This window comes from Giraffa tippelskirchi, chromosome 3 (genome assembly GCF_054371585.1).
Source record: "Giraffa tippelskirchi isolate mGirTip1 chromosome 3, T2T-mGirTip1v1.2.pri, whole genome shotgun sequence".
NCBI classification, from domain to species: Eukaryota; Metazoa; Chordata; class Mammalia; order Artiodactyla; family Giraffidae; genus Giraffa; species Giraffa tippelskirchi.
This window is the reverse complement of record NC_137277.1, coordinates 88,189,147-88,208,384: the sequence shown is the minus strand read 5'-3', so window position 1 is coordinate 88,208,384 and position 19,238 is coordinate 88,189,147. Positions and strand designations below refer to the sequence as shown.

Genomic DNA, 19,238 nt, shown 5'->3' with positions numbered 1-19,238 from the left:
CAATTGGCAATCAACCAGAGAAGTATTTAGTCAATTTAAATACCAAAAGAACAAATGTAAAAGAAAGGGTGCTAAATATGAGTAGACACAATGCCAGCGAGGCGACTGAACTAGGCCATTATCTTGCTTCTTAATCTAATCCTCCTCCCACTACCACTATATACTATGGCCTGAAATTTTAGTTGGAATCATTATTGCCATCATTTAAGAGGCAAATGTGATCGTCCTATTATTTTCATGTCACTTATGAAATAAAGCATTGGTGTGGATCACAACAAACTGGAAAATTCTGAAAGAGATGGGTATAGCAGACCACCTTACCTGCCTCCTGAGAAATCTGTAGCAGGTAAAGAAGCAACAGTTAGAACCAGACATGGAACAACAAACTGGCTCCAAATTGGGAAAGAAGTATGTCAAGGCTGTATATTGTCACCCTGCTTATTTAACTTATGCAGAGTACATCATGTGAAATGCCAGCCTGAATGAAGCACAAGCTGGAATCAAGATTGCCAGGAGAAATATCAATAACCTCAGAAATGCAGATGACACCACCCTTACGGCAGAAAGCAAGGAGGAATGAAAGAGCCTCTTGATGAAAGTGAAAGAGGAAACTGAAAAAGCTGGCTTAAAGCTCAACATTCAGAAAACTAAGATCATGGTATCTAGTCCCATCACTTCATGGCAAATAGATGGGGAAACAATGGAAACAGTGACAGACTTTATTTTCTTGGGCTCCAAAATGACTGCAGATGGTGACTGCAGCCATGAAATTAAAAGACGCTTGTTCCTTGGAAGAAAAGCTATGACCAACCTAGACAGCATACTAAAAAGCAGAGACATTACTTTGCCTACAAGTGTCCTTATAGTCAAAGCTATGGTTTTTCCACTAGTCATGTATGGATGTGAGAGTTGGACTATAAAGAAAGCTGAGCACCAAAGAATTGATGCTTTTGAACTGTGGTGTTGGAGAAGACTCTTGAGAGTCCCTTGGACTGCAAGGAGATCAAACCAGTCAATACTAAAGGAAAACAGACCTGAATATTCTTTGGAAGGACTGATACTGAAGCTGAAACTCCAATACTTTGGCCACTTGATGCAAAGAACTGATTCATTGGAAAAGACCCTGATGCTGCCAAATATTGAAGACAGGAGGAGAAGGGGATGACAGAGGATGAGATGGTTGGATGGCATCACCGACTCAATGAACATGAGTTTGAGCAAGCTCTGGGAGTTGGTGCTGGACAGGGAAGTCTAGTGTGCTGCAGTTTATGGGCTCGCAAAGAGTCAAACACAATTGAGCGACTAAACTGAACTGATGTGATGTTCCAGCCCTTTTCCCACTTCTCCCAATCTCCCCTCCTGACTTTTGAGTTGCTTTTGATTCATAGGCTAAACTTTTTTAGCCATCTTCTTTCCATTCTTTGCAGTGAACAGCACATGGTAGGTTGGCACCTTGCCTTTCTTTTCCTTGATGGATGTCAGCATCTGGATGCTGCATTCAGCATGTGCTGAATCAAGGGACTTAACTGTACAAAAATTCACCTAGCTGCTAGTAGATATAAAGCCTAGATTAAGATCAGAGAACTCTGTGTTTCCTTGGCCACCCAGGGAGAATGTTTTTACTTGATGGTTCTTTGATACAAGATATCAGTTGGGATTAAAGCATGTTATTAATATAAGAAACAGCCCTATGAAACCCACGGCCATGTTTACTAGAGGGAAATAATATTTATTACATTATATGAAGTCATTTCTGTGAAAACTCAGGAAAGTTATAAATCTCTAGTCTCCTTACCAGTCAACAGCAACATCATCTTCATCATCCTTCTTCAAGCAGCTGGTCTGTTTTTATATAACGGATTTTAAGAATAAAGAACAGACTGCATATTCCCTTTCACATTGGCTGCTTGAGAGCATGGAACCAAATCTGTGGCCACCTCTAACAAAGTAGTTTATTTAGTATTCTAATTCCTATTTTCATTCCCTAATTTCCCCTTTGTTTTGTTTTTCTCTTCTGCTTTTAATTATTTTTATCTTGCCTTACTGCAAGTACCTTTATTTATTTAAACACAAGTAGTTGTAAGATGCCTTAAATTATTTCTAGAGCAAAATGAAATTATTAAAAATAAATTGTATCTGATTGTGGCAATTTAAAATGATGCAGTCACTTTGGAAAATAGTCTTGTGTTCCTCAGAAGCTTAAACATAAAGTTATCATATGATCCAGCAATTCTACTCCTAGGTATATATACCTAGGAGGAATGAAAGCATATGTCCACATAAAAACTTGTACACAAATGTTCATAGAAGCATTATTATAGTAGCCAAAAAGTAGAAGCAACCCAAATGTCCCTCAGATGATGAATGGATAGACAAGGTATGATACATCCTTACAATGGAGCATTATTTAGCAATAAAAAGGAATGTTGTGTCAATACATGCTACAACATGGATGAACTTTGAAAATATTTTGCTAAATGAATGAAGCCAGTTACAAAAGACCACACATATTATATGAAATGTCCAGACTGGGCAATCCATATAAACAGAAAGTAGGTTTGGTAGTCACCTGGGACTAAGGAGGTTGAAGGGAAATTGGGAGTGACTGCTAAAGGATATAGAGCTTCTTTTGGGGACAATGAAAATGTTCTAAAAATTGATTACTAGTGGTTATAAAACTGTAAATATGCTAAAACTATTTGAATTGTATACTTTAAATGAGTGAAATCTATGGTATGTGAATTATGTCTCATTATGGCTATTATAAAAGTCATTTGTAGCAATCAACTGTAAATTTTATGGAGTAGTTTTTGCTGCTTTTCTTACACTTTTGATTTTCACTTTGTGCCAGACATGTGCACTGTAGTTAAATTCACTTATTTGCAGTAGAATCTGCAGACTTGTTTGGAATTGTTAGAGTAGAGATGGCCTTCTCCATAAGATGCAAATAAATACTCTCTCTATTTGGGTCATTTGATCTGCCAGGTAAAGCCTGAGGTTGTTCAGCAGCAAATTCCAAGCATGTGGGCATAAAGGCTCTTATTCTACTTCCATTCTTCCTTGTTTTGGGCTTGTCTTTGTAGACCCTCTCTCCTCTACCTTGTCATCTTATTCCACCTGGTAGTGAAAATAAATGAGCAAAAGTGGTCAAGTAGAAGTAAGAGAATAACTAAAAGATGTGGCATCATTGCAGGCAAGGAAAGAGAATATTTCAAGGAGGAGCAAGTCAGTGGTGGTCATCAGAGAATAGAATGAGGAGAGACCATTGAATTGGTAACTTAAAGATAATTGGTTTTCATCAAGAGAGACTGTAATTGGATAGTGAAGGTAAAAAGTAGATTGTTGTGTTCACAAAGATTTAGCTACAGGTCTGTCCTTAGATTTAACTTGGTCTAAGATTCCATTGATGGTTCTTTCTTTTTTCTTTCCATACTCTTAACTTGCCTTCAAGTTCCACAGCTACAGCCATCATTTTTCCCCTCTCATTTGTTTAATTCAGACTGTATGGTTCCTAAGTGGATCCCTTGCCTGCCTACTTCCCTCCCTCTGATTTACTTTCTAGTATAGTTTCAGTTTGTTTTTTAAAGTAATTGTGTTATCTTGCTGTTTAAAAAAGCCACTTCAATGTGACTAAGAAAGAAAACTAAATGGTATAATCTTCTAGGTTCTGCATAAGATGTTCCTGGTCTCACCCCATCTATATTACAATTGTATTAGCCTATTCTGCTCTGTTCCCCATATGAGCCAATGGGCTTCCATCCCTACTGTGTTCTGCACTAGAATGCTTCTCTCTTGTATTTCCGGTCAATATTGCTTTCCTAATTTAAGACCTAAATATCACCTCTCCAGTGAAACACTGTTCTAGCCAGAATTGTTTACTTCATCTGAACCACTCTAGTGGTTACACTTTTTAGCCTTGAATTCTTTTTATTGATGTCTATATCCTGTTGCTTGTTTGTAAGTTCCATAAAACTTGACATCTCACTCCAGGCATCTTTTCTTCGAAATACTTGGTGCAGTGCCATTCACAGTAAATACCTAGTAAGTGTTTGAATGAATCAATGAATTTAATCCCACTTGGATCTCTAAATGTTTCATATATGTAAGTTTGGCATTATCCCAGAAGATAAATTTTGGGGGGAGGCATATATCTTCTATTTAGTTTGCACTCTCCTAGCCCCCGACTCCAGTCCCGGAGTAGTCCTACCTGTAATGGTCATGCACTATGAAACTGGTTGTTCTTTTCTCATAGGGAATGGCTGGGTACTGTGCATTGCCTCCCCTTCCTGGGAAAAAATGCATACAAAAAAGAATTATGGATTTAATTCCGGGCAACATGGCAATTAGGATCAAGGGAAAGATTAGAATTCATAAATTCCCTGGCACTTAAACCTGGACTAAGAAGCAGACCACAATGGTTTGTCAAAATGGAAATTGATTTTTGAATCAAAGAAATTAGCCAGACATTCAAAAACAGGAGTGCCCAAAGGCTTGAACTTGAAAATGCCAAAGTTCTTTGCTTTTGCTGAATTGTAAGGGCCTAAAATTCTCTGTTCCCCCAGAACTTTGAAAGTTCTGATCAGGATATCTATCAAATAGTAATTTTATCCTGAGTGGTGGGAATCACATTGAGAAAAAGTAGGTAATTAATGGGCACGTGTTATTCAAATCTGACTCAAGGAGCCATTGCACTTTAACCTTTCTTTTGTATAGTACTCATCCTGCTTGGAATTGGATATGCCATTTTATCCATGCATATGCCATGCTATCTTCCTCCAATGAACCGACTGACTGTATCCCCATCACATAGTACAGTGGCTAGCCCACAGAGCTGGCATCTATTGAGTGCTTACTATGTACTAGGCACTGAACATTGATCATCTCATTTACTCCCTACAATGACTTTATTACAATTTTACAGATGAAGAAACTGTGGCCCAGAGAATTGAATTAACTTGTGTATCATCATGTACCTATATGAAGTAGTTAGGTTTGATCCTAACCCCTGACTTCTAACCTTTATATATTACTGCTGCAATAATTGGCACCCCAATTTTTTTAAATGAGTACATGTGTTATGCTTGAGAGAATAATAGTGATTAAGCATACTGTCATTTAAATAAATCAATAGACTATTTTAAATATTTTAAGATTAATAATAGTTTAGATATAATATTATATGTATTATATGAACCTAGTTATATTAATAATTAATGTAAAGATTAATATCTTTTTAAAATGAACTTTTTGCTCTGACTCACCCACATTTTATATAACCACACTTCCTTCTGGGCTCAGCCATCACTTCCCTCTTTGTTCCTCATCTTCCTGACCTGCTTTAAGCAAGTATTACCTTAATTTCCACCTGAAGCAAAGACCTCTTAACAGAAGCCAGGGCCCACATCTGGTTTCCTGGCTGAGTCTAGGGCTGACCTGTGGCCAACCTCAGCCCCTCACAGAGGTCCCAAAGGCAGTGGCTTGGCTGCTGCAGGGGAAGTTCAGCAGCACTTGCAGCAACAGCCAACTCCCAGATCCTTGGGAAGCCACGGCCTGAGAGATGGAGCCGTCAGAGAACTCCCATCTCCAGGGACTACACCTTCCCCAACCCTTTAAACCAGATGGTGGGATCTGGATATGGATTAATTGCCCAATAAACTTGCTGGAGCTGTGTGATGAAGTAATGGTTCATTTTTTTCCCAGCACCCTGACTGAACCACATGGCCAGAATTACCTGGAAAAATATCTGTTTAATGGCAAAGTATCAATACTTTTCCCAATCAAGGAAGAAAGAAAGAAAGGAAAAGAGCAGTGAGAAGGTGGTAATTTGGGCCCTCTTGTTTCAGTCCTTAAGACAGCCTTAGTCCTAAGACATGGACATGGGGATCTTCTTTGGTGACAGCATGTCCATTAGAGGGTGTGCTCGTCCCCAGTCTTTGCAACATGGAAAGCACAACTGAAACAGAAGAAAGAAGTGGCAATAACTATGGTAATAAGACTGCACCTCTGCCACCATCCTCTCCTTTGGCTTCTCCTCAGCTTCACTGTCCCTTGAGTCCCATCTTGTCTTGTTCCTTAGTTCTGGCCTGGTTCCTTTTGGTTCTTCTCCTCACTTTGCTTCTTGCATTTTTACTCATTCTTTTGTGGTGTAGTAAACTCTCCTTCCCTCAGTCCTTCCTGGCTGTGACCCTCAACTTGTCCACCAGACAAGCTATGCCTGAGAGTCTAGAATTTCTGTTATCAATCACCTTCCCTAAGAATACAATGAGTCAGTCTGGACTTTTCTAACTATTTACTATTGATTATGGGATCAGAGACATAGAGGTAACATGAAGAGGTAGTTGTGTTCACAGGTGTCACGCAGGCCACAATCCTGGGTCATTCCAGGTTACACATGGTGGCTCTCTGCCCTAGGGCCACCCTCCTATCCTGGACCCTCCTTTTGCTTTAGGACTCTCTCCAGCTGCCATGATGCACATGCCATGTGCTTCCATTTCTCTTTCCTTCCTGTGTTCCCTTGAATTCACTCTGGACCTTTGGTGCTGATGACTTTGTCTAAAAGTGGCACTGACTTACTCATCTTTCTAACTCTGTTCCTGCCTTCTCACCCTAGTGACCTCAGGCAAGATGCCAGCTGCCCTGTGGTCCTGCCACTCTGCAAATTCTCTCCTGCTTTGCCATACAGGATCTGCTCCCATTAGCCTCCTCATAATAAGGACTGAACTCCCTGTTTTAAAACCCTCCATCCTACCTTCTGAGGGCTTTTTTTTTTCTTTGGCAATTGCTGATTGTTTTTCTCTGATTGATAACCCTAGATCAGCCTCGCTGAGAAACAGACTTCTGGTCCTCTCTTCTCTGTTTCAGGTTAGGACCCTACTTCCCTACCCTACATGTGAACTTAGTGTATGATTTCAGTTCACCACCATGTGCAATATTTGCAGACTGAACATGAAAACTGAAATGGAGCTAAGTCTTCCACCAAATGAGATTTGGTTTTGCTACATATGCAATGTCAAGTTTCTCAGCCTGCCTTCTTTTGAGGCATTATTCATATTGGGAAAATGCCTGTGATCATCATAGTCCTGTCTTCCAAAGTGGAAATCTCCTTCCAGGACAGCACCACGGGCTCTGATATTTAATCTATCTGGAGGATTTCTTCTTTTCATGCAGAGGCCTCTTTTTCACTCAGGCTTCTGTCTGCCGATGATACAAACTGCAGATGCAATGCATCACGGGGCAGGGAAATGCTTGCTCAAATCAAGAACGTTCAGCTACTCAGTAACAATGGAAACACTTAACAACCTAAGTGGCAAACCCACAAGAAAACAGCAGAAAGTATAAAAGACAGCATATTAAAAAAGAAATGAGAAGAGACATAAATCTCCAGTTTTCCGTCTAATTTTGTCCCAATGTGCAAATACAATTGCTCCCTCTCCTGCTTTTCTCTCCAAGTTCACTAGTATTTTCAGTTTTTGACTTTTCAGCTGCTTTTATCAAGTGTAGTTTAGTCATCAGTAAACATCCATTCGTGACTCTTAATAAATAACTCCCCCTTGAAGGCATCTGATTCTTTGGTTATGAAATGTTGGTTTACAGCGACCAGGCAGGTGCATCTCGACAGTGTGATCGTTTGGGAGCAAAAGGAGCACAGGCACTGCCAGCTCCAGAGCCCGACACAGAAGTCTGACCTTGTTTCTTGTTAAGAAATGGCTCTTTATTTCCCCCCTGATTCTGGCAGAAGCCAGGCTGGGAGATCGCAGCAAATGGCTGCAACAACCTGTGTTTAATATGGTGACACTAATGAATTCTGAGAATTAATCTTCAGCCAAGAATGCATGATGGAAGGCACTAGAATTTCAAATTAGGTAATGGATTAATTTCTTTCAGGGCTGAAGTTTGCTTCCTTTTTCTTCTGGTGGACTTTTCTATCATATTCAAAACCACCTTCCATGGCCTTGTAAATCCAGATAATACATCTCGTGGTAGTTTTAATTTTTTATTCCTTTGTTTTCATCTTAGCACAGATATAACCACACATAAATCCAGATTTTTAAAAATGAGTTTTAAAACATCTGGAACTGAAAGAAAAAATTACTTATGATTTTTGGGGAAAAAAGCAGTATTTCCTAAATCTAGTCCTTGTTCAATTTCTTTTTTCCAGAGTCAAAGATTCTGGGAAGAAGTTATCTTGGAGAATGTATTTCCCCAGTTTGAGACCCTGTCTTCTGCAGAAATGCAGCCTACTGGTATCTCAAACATGCTGGTGAAAATTAGAGGCTCTGAGTGTCTCCCCTCAATCAGCTGAGATGAAGACTCAGCCGTTATTTGCAAAAGTCTGGTACTGATTTCTTACAACAGAGCTTCCAAGGATGTCATTTGCAGGGCCCTGGTTCCATTGATACAAAAAAGGATCTGTGGCCAAGTAAGTTTGGAAACATGGACCTAAACAAAATTGAATTTTCTTTACCTCCGTACTTCTAAGAACATTTAATATGCTCATATGCACTATGAAACTCCAGATTTACTTGATTTAGGGAATCACCAGTGTTTCCCAACCTTTTAACCAGAAGACTAGTTTCATTTTTCAGTGGAATATCTCATGAGTCTAGTGTTTCACCAACTTACCTTATATTGGCCAGCCCCTATATTCCCACACAGAGGTCAATGTTTTATGCATGTTCATATAAAAACTGTTGAATCCCAGGCTGGGAGAAAGTATTCTGCATCTGAAATTTGCAATTCCTGGTTTAATAAGAAATCCTGAAATGAATAAGCATATTATAACTTCCTTAGTTTTCCATGTTTGTTCTCCACATCGTTAGAGGATTTAATCATACTGTAAAAAAGGACATGGAAGCTGTCAAGAGTTCTTATGGGTCTTGACTGTCAACTCTATATTAATCCACTAAATCCCTGCTTGAAAGGAGAATAAGACAGAATGACAAGCTGACAAGCATAGTGTTATGGGTTTGGGGCACAAAATTGCAGCATCTTAAACAATAAAGAATATTCCCAAGTTAAAGTTGGCAAAAGGACTAAAGCAAAGAATTGTTCTTAGACATTCAAAGGAGGCAACTTAGGAGGTGAATGTCAACGTTCTGGTGGCCTCCTGAGTTCCTAGGTACACAGCTTGCCTAATCTGGCTTCTTGCATTGCTGATCCAGTTTCCCAAACTGGAAATGTCTTCTATATCTTCTCCATGAATTGAGTTCAATTTAGTTCCAAAACTTCTCCCCAAATTCAGCTCAATTCTCATTCTCTCCACTAGGCTTACCTGACTGCTCCCCCACCTGCCAAAACTTAGCATTGTTCTGCATATTGTGACTGTGCCATTTTAACAACACACTGCAAAGTAGGAGGGGTTCTCTTGTGGGAGCCAGGGAGTTGGCCTCATGACTATCAAGACTTGACCTCAACGTCCTTACCTTGTAAAAGAGGGGTTAGAATAGAAAATCTTGGTGCTTTAGCTCCAAAGCCCTATGCTTTTTTGTGACCTTTTCATTCTAAATAATCAAACACTGATTTCTGCTGTTTTCTATGTTCCTCTTGTCCTTCCATCTTTAAAATCACATTGTAGACCTTTGAGGAAAAGGGTCATAATTTTTTATGAATTAAGCTATTTTGACTAATTCTGGCTATGTAATAAATGTTTGCTGAATAAATGAAATGATATGATTTAAATGACCTGGTATCTAGTAATGGTTGACTTCCAGCCATACCTGTTCCTAAGACAGAACTTTCTTTTATTTATCAGTAAAATAATAAGTCCATTTCATCCTGGCTACTTGCTCCCCATGAGAAAAAAGTATGCAAGAGTGTTTAGAATAAGGCTGTACCCTGAAGGTCTTCCTGTCCTTCTCTTAAAAATCCTCCAATGCAGTTGGATATGTCACACCTCTGCTTAGCATTCTTCCCATATACACTCAGTTGCAGTTTTGCTGATCCAGTGGTATGACATTCAGCCCACTTGGGCCTTCGTGAGAGAACTAACAACTAAATCCTCTTGGTCTTTCCTTCAAAGAATAGAATGCCTACCATTTTATTTTTTTTAAAAATCTCCCAAGAGACCACAGATCCACTTGTTAATTTCTCCCTTGTCTGATTATCTCACTAAATTATTTATCCCCATTCCTCTTTCTCCCCCTGTGATCTAGAGACAAATCCTCTCCAAAATGCCAAAGGATCTTGTAACCTGTTTGCAACGTTGCTCTTCCAGTGGATGCTAAAATTATGAAACAAGATATTATAGCACCTTAAATTGCATCTCCAGAATCTAGCAGATACCTATTTTCATAAGGGTGGAGTATGGATTTCCTGGCCTGTCTCAAGCCCTGTCCAAGGAGCTTTGAGTACCTGGAACACTGTTCCAAGGCACCTATCCCGAAGGAGAAGGTGGAAGCAGCTCCTGCTCATTTTTCCATTCACCTGCTGTGAATTTTCTATTAATTGTATGCCTCTCACTTTTTGCCCCCTTGAGTTTTCTATTTAAGTGTTGGCTAGTAAACAAGCAGTTGAGAGTTGCTCAGAAAGCAAAAGGAATATGGTGGGAAAATCTATTAAGGAATTGCATTCCCCATGTTTGGGCATATGCTTGGGTACAGGAGGTATGGCTCTTTGGTGATGGGAGACAGATGGACTGCGCCCTCACAATATCCCTGAGTGGGCTTAGCTAGAGGTCCCAGCAGTGTCTGTTTTCCCATCCAGGTTGGGTAGGGGTGGTGGTGCGAAGCCACCATGTCCATCTTCAGTAGGAACTCTCAGAGAACACAGACTGTTTTTATTTTGGGAGTTTTCATACACCATCCCTCAAGCCAAGACGATGAAGCCATACGCCTGTATTACTGACCATATAAACTCTCCATAAATTCCTTTTTCCCAGGTGCTTAGGGAATTATTAGCATTTATTTTCCTTTGGTAGTCACATAATTCTATATAGATGAATATACATGAAATCCCAGGAAGACTGCTGATTTATAAATATGGACAGAGTATTTTTCAGGCTTGGGCACTGGTTTTTTATTTTATAAGAAAAATAATAGATATAAAAGCCTCCTGGACCTATAAAAGTCAAATGATTGATTTCTTCCCATAGCAAGACAGAGGTGGCATTTATAGTTGTGCAGGCAGCAGAATGGAGATAGGCTGGGTTCTTGTGGCTTTTCTAGTTGAAAGCTCCAGTTCCAACAGATAGGAAATCCCCTGAATCAGTTCTAAAACCAAGTAACTGGGAAATTTACCAAGTATCTTTCAGGACTAGAAGTCAAGGGATACAAAAGTGGTTTGAAGTACAAAGATTAAGGCCTTTTAATAAAACCAACAGTTGAGGATTGTGTCTTCTTAAATGTTTTGAAAAGATGCTCAAGGTGAGGCTTGAACATTTTACCATTTGTCAGTGCATTTCATTATTTTAAGCATGTTGTGTTTCACATGTTGCTAGCATGTCCCTATTGGGGAAACAGAAAACGTTTATTTCATGGAGTGGGCAGAAAGGCATCTACTATTTACCCTAAGCCTCCAGTGTGAGCTAAGGACTGATAACTTAAAAGTGTGGATGCTGAAATTTCTTTCTCCTGTCAAGGGCAGCTACTCAGAATGGAAATGCAATGGTAATTGGAGGGGTATTCATCAGATTCAATTTCACTAGAAATTTCCTGTGTCAAAATCATCTTTAATAACATACAGCACACAGCAAAATGTACTGAATCATTGTTTTCTTTGAAAAGGGCATTGAATCTGAAGCAGAAAGTGGTTACAACCGTGCAGTTTTAACCAATTAACCGCAGAGGAGTTTAAATGTAACCCAGTTTTTACCATTTTGAATGGACTTTTTGTTCCCTGTTTGAATAATTCCATTCTAATTCATCTGAATTATATTGTAGTCACTTCCTGTTCTGAGGTTTTTCTGCTTCTTCAGAAGGTATTAAAAATCAAGGGGTTGAGTCTTCTCTATGAAGGTTTCTTTATGATTCATTTCTGTCCTTGCAAACTCCGAAATGCATTTCCCCCACCACCAGATACTGGACATTTCATATACTAGGATTTCATTTAAATGATAATATATAATTTTATATGCTTCTAAAATAAAGTATATAGACTAATCAACCTGACTCCGTTGTAAACATTTTTTTGTAATGAAAATGTAGTCTGACCAGCCTATCTTTTCAGTGTTTTGAATACTTCAAATTAAATTGATTGTGTTTTCAATACATATTTAAAGCATACTAAAATATATTTCTGAAATTTTGATTAATTTGACTAGTAGAGAATGTTTTTTCTATGTTCTGCTACCTATGAACAAACAGCTATGTAGGGTTAGTGATCAGGTTTTATAAACGAGCTTTTTCTCCTCTCTCCCGTATTTACAGAGAAGCCAGGTGTCTAAGATAATACTTGGACTGTTGATTTTTGTGAACAGGTGTCTCATTAAGGATTTTGAAAAGCGACCTTCGGTCACACATCTCCTCGACCACCCATTTATTAAAGGAGTCCACGGGAAGCTTTTGTTTCTGCAGAAGCAGCTGGCCAAGGTCCTCCAAGACCAGAAGCATCTAAATCCTGTTGTTAAAACCAGGTATGGTCCTCGGCATTTTTCCCCTTCCTCTCTCTGGTTATTTATAAAAAATGGCATGTCATGTGTTTTGATTTACCCAGCATTATTACTGGTAATTATCACATCCCTGCATTTCTGAGTTTCATTTACACAACATTAAGTACTCCATGCTCAGTGGATGACAACAGCAAAGCTTCAGAAACAAGCTGCCCATTTGTGCTGTTACAGCTGATTTGTCTCAGAGTGGCTGAAATCTCACTCTGCCCTAGTGTTCTAGTTTAAAACCAACACACATATATATTTAATATACATGTAGATTTAAAAAAATTCCACCAATAATAAAAACTGGGTGAAACCAGCCGTGGCTGAAATTGTGCGAGAAATCTTTACTTGGCTGTTGCAGGCTGGAAAGCAGAATTGTAGGCTATATAGTGGTTTTGGAAAGATTATGAGTTCAACACTGAAGGTTTTTTCTCTAAAGTGCTTTGAGCCCATTTTCTTTAGTTAAAAATTCCTTAGAAGCAATTTAGTATTTAAGAGTTTTTCCCCCAGATATTGTCTGTGCTATCTAAAGTAACTGTTATTCCCCCTCCTCTACTTTTATAGGGTAGATTTTTTTTTTTTTAATGTTTGTTTTCAAGGGCAGTTCCTTAAGACAGTATTCTGTGGTGGTCTCTAAGAAATAGATGTTTGGTTTCTGTCCAGAGGGTGGCAGAATTTCTCTTTAAAAAAATTAAATGCGAATAAAGCTACTTCCCCAGCTCAGCAATTATTTGGTTTTATAAAACTGGCCAGGATGCAGATAAGCTCTAATCCATTATTATTAAAAGAACATTCAAAGGGCTGGAGGTGAAGAAACTAAAATATCACAAGTCACAAGTTCTGGAAATATTCATGTATTCTGGAGAAAACTGTTTACAAATCAAAAAGCATCAGAACTCTGGAAGCTAGAGGCATAGTTTCAAGGTGAATATATCTGCTGATTTTTTCCCCACCACCACCAGGTTCCCTTTTTGATAGCTCAAAACAAATTTTTTCCTACTCTTTTCCCTTTTCCACTGCAATTTCTGTTTCTATGGCTTGCCTACAGGATAGAGAAATTCTTGTCACTTGGTGCCTTTTGAAGCAGTAGAATTTGTGTTTAACCCTCAGGGAACTGAACTCGTCTTTTATTCTTCTGATTTTGTTCCTATGCCAGCCCACCACTCCTCTACCACTCACCTTTACACACACGCACACACACGCACACACACAAAACCGCCATGAGAAATGAAGATGAAAATCAAGTACAAACCAAGGGAGAAACAAACCCCGCATTTAAATACTTTACATTGAGTCAGGTATCTTCTTGTTTCTTCTGATTTGCTGCAGAGCAGTTTCTGAAACTTAGTTGCAAAATGATTCAGCTTTGTACCTTTGTCTGATTTTGCATGTCCAGATGTGTGTCCTCTTTTTAAAGATTTTTCTCCATTTGCCATAGAAAGCCAGGACTCCAGGCTCTCTCACCTCCCCCTCTAATTTCTCTTTATGTTTGTTAATTCCTTTGATGTCAAAGGCCTCATAGGGTCAAAGACCTTCTGTCAGGGTCTTTGTAATCTAAAGTTTCACTCAGAAGTGTATGTCTCTTTGAAAAAGTCACTAAAAAAATACAACCTCACAAATAGGTGTCAAAACTTTAAGCAGGCACTTCTTTAGGAGAAAGTAAAACTAATTCTAAAGGAAACGTAATGCATATAATTGACACATTTTACGACCTATCCTATATTATTACTTCCTCTTAGCAAGTGGCAGGGAGCTGGCTACATAAGTATTTGTTAAGTCCATCCAGAAAAATTCTTAGATAATGTTTGATGCTGGTAATTCAATATATTTAAAGTTGTTAGTTTCCAAGTTAAGGTGGAAAAAGCAAAGAATAAGTGGGATAAGTGCATAGATGAGTGAGGCAAATACCCAATTTACTTTTTTTTCTGCACAGTTTTGGTCACATAGCAGGTGGTACAATGCAGTGGTTTAAAAAAAACCTGACTCTGCCAGGTTTGAACCCCAGCTCAACCACTTACAGACAAGTTATTAAATCTTTCTGTTCCAAAAGTTCTTTATCTGTAAAATGGAGATTATTTTGAGAGTTGAGTCAATACATTAAAAAATAGTTAATGTTGATAACAGAGTTAAATAACTCTGATAACGTTGATACTCAGTTGATAACTCAGTCATTGTTAGCAGTAGTCGTAGTTGAATACATTGAGATTTTTTTAAATCAGAGTCCTCCATTTCTTTTGGCCTTAATCTGTGGAAATCCATCTCTATTTACTTACCAAAAATCATCATGAGAATAAACAGTACAGAGATATTAGATATTCAGTTCAGTTCAGTCGCTCAGTCGTGTCTGACTCTTTGCAACCCCAGGAACCACAGCACGCCAGGCCTCCCTGTCCATCACTAACTTCCTGAGTCCACCCAAACCCATGTCCATCGAGTCGGTGATGCCATCCAGCCATCTCATCCTCTATCGTCCCCTTCTCCTCTTGCCTTCAATATTTCCCAGCATCAGGGTCTTTTCAAATGAGTCAGCTCTTCACATCAGGTGGCCAAAGTATTGGAGTTTCAGCTTCAACATCAGTCCTCCCAATGAACACCCAGGAATGATCTCCTTTAGGATGGACTGGTTGAATCTCCTTGCAGTCCAAGGGACTCTCAAGAGTCTTCTCTAACACCACAGTTCAAAGGCATCAATTCTTCTGCGCTCAGCTTTCTTCACCGTCCAACTCTCACATCCATACATGACCACTGGAAAAACCATAGCCTTGACTAAACGGACCTTTGTTGGCAAAGTAGTCTCTGCTTTTTAACATGCTGTCTAGGTTGGTCATAACTTTCCTTCCAAGGAGTAAGCATCTTTTAATTTCATGGCTGCAATCACCATCTGCAGTGATTTTGGAGCCCAGAAAAATAGTCAGCCGCTGTTTCCACTGTTTCCCCATCTCTTTGCCATGAAGTGATGGGATCGGATGCCATGATCTGAGTTTTCTGAATGTTGAGCTTTAAGCCAACTTTTTCACTCTCCTCTTTCACTTTCCTCAAGAGGCTCTTTAGTTCTTCTTCACTTTCTGCCATAAGGGTGGTGTCATCCGCATATCTGAGGTTATTGATATTTCTCCCGACAATCTTGATTCTAGCTTGTGCTTCCTCCAGCCCAGCGTTTCTCATGATGTACTCTGCATATAAGTTAAATAAGCAGGGTGACAATATACAGCCTTGACGTACTCCTTTTCCTATTTGGAACCAGTCTGTTGTTCCATGTCCAGTTCTAACTGTTGCTTCCTGACCTGCATACGGGTTTCTCAAGAGGCAGGTCAGGTGGTCTGGTATTCCCATCTCTTTAAGAATTTTCCACAGTTTATTGTGATCCACACAGTCAAAGGCTTTAGCATAGTCAATGAAGCAGAAATAGATGTTTTTCTGGTACTCTCTTGCTTTTTCGATGATCCATCGGATGTTGGCAATTTGATCTCTGGTTCCTCTGCCTTTTCTAAAACCAGCTTGAACATCTGGAAGTTCATGGTTCATGTACTGCTGAAGCCTGGCTTGGAGAATTTTAAGCATTACTTTACTAGCGTGTGAGATGAGTGCAATTGTGTGGTAGTTTGAGCATTCTTTGGCATTGCCTTTCTTTGGGATTAGAATGAAATCTGACCTTTTCCAGTCCTGTGGCCACTGCTGAGTTCTCCATATTTGCTAGCATATTGAGTGCAACACTTTCACAGCATCATCTTTGAGGATTTGAAATAGCTCAACTGGAATTCCATCACCTCCACTAGCTTTGTTCATAGTGATGCTTTCTAAGGCCCACTTGACTTCACATTCCAGGATGTCTGGCTCTAGGTGAGTGATCACACCATTTTGATTGTCTGGGTCGTGAAGAACTTTTTTGTGCAATTCTTCTGTGTATTCTTGCCACCTCTCAAATACAAATTTCTGTCTCTTATTTAAAATCTAATTTATTCATTCCAGAGACATTTATATGTGTATATGTGTCAAGCCCTCTGCCAAACAGAGGAACTACAAGGGAAATCAGATACAGTTCCTGATAAAGAGCTAATAGTCCAGTGTGTGAAACAGATAAGAATCAGATGAGAACAGCTCAGCATGAAAAGTACCTGGATCGAAGGTTTCCTGGGGTACTTCCCAGAGTTCTTGGGAAAGGGGCAACCTAGAAACTGTTGGGAAGGTGATCCTTGAACCATCCTGAAGAACAAACAGAAGACAGTTATTCCACATGGAGGAGAAGGATGAGCAGAGGGCAAAGACACAGAGGCTGAAGAGAGCTTAGGGGATTTAGTGAACAATTGTTTGGTGTTGCTGGAACTTGGGGGAAGGGGATGCAAGGCAGGCAGGGGCCAGGGCAAGATGGGCTAAGGAGCCTGGATGTGTTCTTAGGCACTTGGGAGCAGCAGAAGGATTTGAAGAAGGGATGTGCTTGAAGAAGACCATTCTGATTGCAGTGATGGAATGGAGTTGGACAGAGTTGGAACTAGGAGGGCGAATGAGAGCAGACTGCGGCAATTGTAAATAACAGAAGATATTAGTTTGGTGCAAACATAATTGAAATTTTGGACCATGAATTTTAAATCATTATAACTAGGCTCAAACACATCTTTATTAATCAAAACAGGAACCATTACAGTTAACACATTTTTGCCAATGAGAAATAAGTTTGTGTATTCCCGGAGCATAAAAATCTGCTTTGGGATTTAATGAACCCTTAGAAAGCTATTTTCTGCCTCCTGATGGTTGTGGAAGCATTTTCCCTGCAAAAAGTTGTCAAGATGCTTAAAGAAGTGGTAGTCAGTTGGTGAGAGGTCAGGTGAAATGGTGGATGAAGCAAAACTTCGTAGCCCAGTTCATTCAAGTTTTGAAGCATTGGTTATGTGATGTGCAGTCAGATATTGTTGTGCAGTATTGGCCCCTTTCTGGTGACCAATGCCGGCTGCAGGCATTGCAGTTTTCAGTGCATCTCCTTGATACGCTAAGTATACTTCTCAAATGTAATGGTTTTGCCAGGACTCAGGAAGCTGTAGGGGATCAGACCAGCAGCAGACCACCAAACAGTGACCATGACCTTTTTTTGGGGGTACAAGTTTAGCTTTGGGAAGTACTTTGGAGCTTCTTCTCAGTCCTGTCACTAAGCTGGTCATCATGAAATCCTCTTTCTGTCACATATCACAATCCAATAGAGAAATGGTTTGTTGCTGTTGTGTAGAATAAGTGAAGACGACACTTCAAAATGATGGTGTTTTTTGATTCCTGGTCAGCTCATGAGGCACCCACTTGTCAAGCTTTCACCTTTCCAATTTGCTTTAAATGCACAATGACCGTACAATGGTCGATGTTGAAGTTCTTCAGCAACTTCTCATGTAGTTAAAAGAGGATTAGCTTTGATGATTGCTCTCAGTTGGTCATTGTGAACTTCCCATGGCTGACCATCGCACTCCTCATCTTCAAGGCTCTCGTCTCCTTTACAAAACGTCTTGACCAACCACTGCAGTAAATGTTCATTAGCAGTTCCTGGGCTAAATGCATTGTTGATGTTGCAAGTTGTCTTTGCTGCTTTATGACCCATTTTGAACTTGAATAAGAAAATCACTTGAATTTGCTTTTTGTCTACATCATTTCCCCAGTCTAAAATAATATAGATAGCAAGTAATGTCATTAGCAAAAAAAAAATAAAGTAAGAAATGTGCATTTAAATGATGTATAACCTAACCACATTTGTTTAAGAATGTATTCGAATATAAAATGGCAAACTTCAACAATGCAAAACCGCAATTACTTTTGCATCAACCTAATAGTATGATAATAGTATCATCAGGACTTAGTGGTGAATTGGAGAGAGATTAGGGAAACAGAGAAGTGTTAGAGGGTCTACCTGAATTGGGCTCCTTACCCTGGTTCAGACTGCAATCAAATAGAAACTGCAAGACACTGAGAGACAAAGACCAGTAAAAAGGCTTTGCTTCCTCTTTATATCCTATCAGATGCCCTACACAACCCATGCTATGCTATGTACTTACAGATTTACACAAAGGTTCTAGCTTTCTGCCCAAAGAAGAGTTCTTCAATAGTCCAGACAGTACTGGGCTCCTCAGCTGCATAGACTTGCTTAGTTTTGAGAGTTAATGTAGAGAAATGAGAACTATAGCCTATGGGGTGGACATGTTTTACTGTCCCTACAAAGGCAGGGAATGTTCTATCCACTTTAGTACTTTCCCAAGAGGAGAGAAAAGTTGGTATTTTCAGGGGGCTGTGGAACAGAAGACAGCAGAAGGCAGAAGGCAGGATGGGAAAGAACTGGACAGGTGAGGGAAGGATCTTCTAAAGAAGGAGACATTGAGAACACAGAGAAGGTAACAGAAGAAGCACAAGGAAGGAGGATCAAGCACCTAAGAGAAAGATTGACCTTAGAAAACACATCTAGGTTGGACTTGTAAAAGAATGACGTTAGAACAGTTTCTAACACCATACACAAAAATAAACTCAAAATGGATTAAAGATCTAAAGGTAAGACCAGAAACTATAAAACTCCTAGAGGAAAACATAGGCAAAACACTCTCCGACATAAACCACAGCAGGATCCTCTATGACCTACCTCCCAGAATATTGGAAATAAAAGCAAAAATAAACAAATGGGACC

General features: G+C 39.5%; 1 protein-coding gene across 20 annotated transcripts in view; it reads left to right on the top strand.

Moving 5' to 3' along the window:
• MYO3B (myosin IIIB) overlaps nt 1-19,238 on the top strand; it is a 442,575-nt gene that overhangs the window by 115,641 nt on the left and 307,696 nt on the right. For all 20 annotated transcript variants that reach the window (XR_014079013.1, XR_014079014.1, XM_081577876.1 and 17 more), the window contains one exon: nt 12,413-12,568. Coding sequence is in view for 3 of the 20 variants with exons in the window: in XM_081577868.1 (XP_081433994.1) it covers nt 12,413-12,568 (156 nt within the window). In the remaining 17 variants the exon portion in view is untranslated. The remainder of the gene's footprint in view (nt 1-12,412; nt 12,569-19,238) is intronic.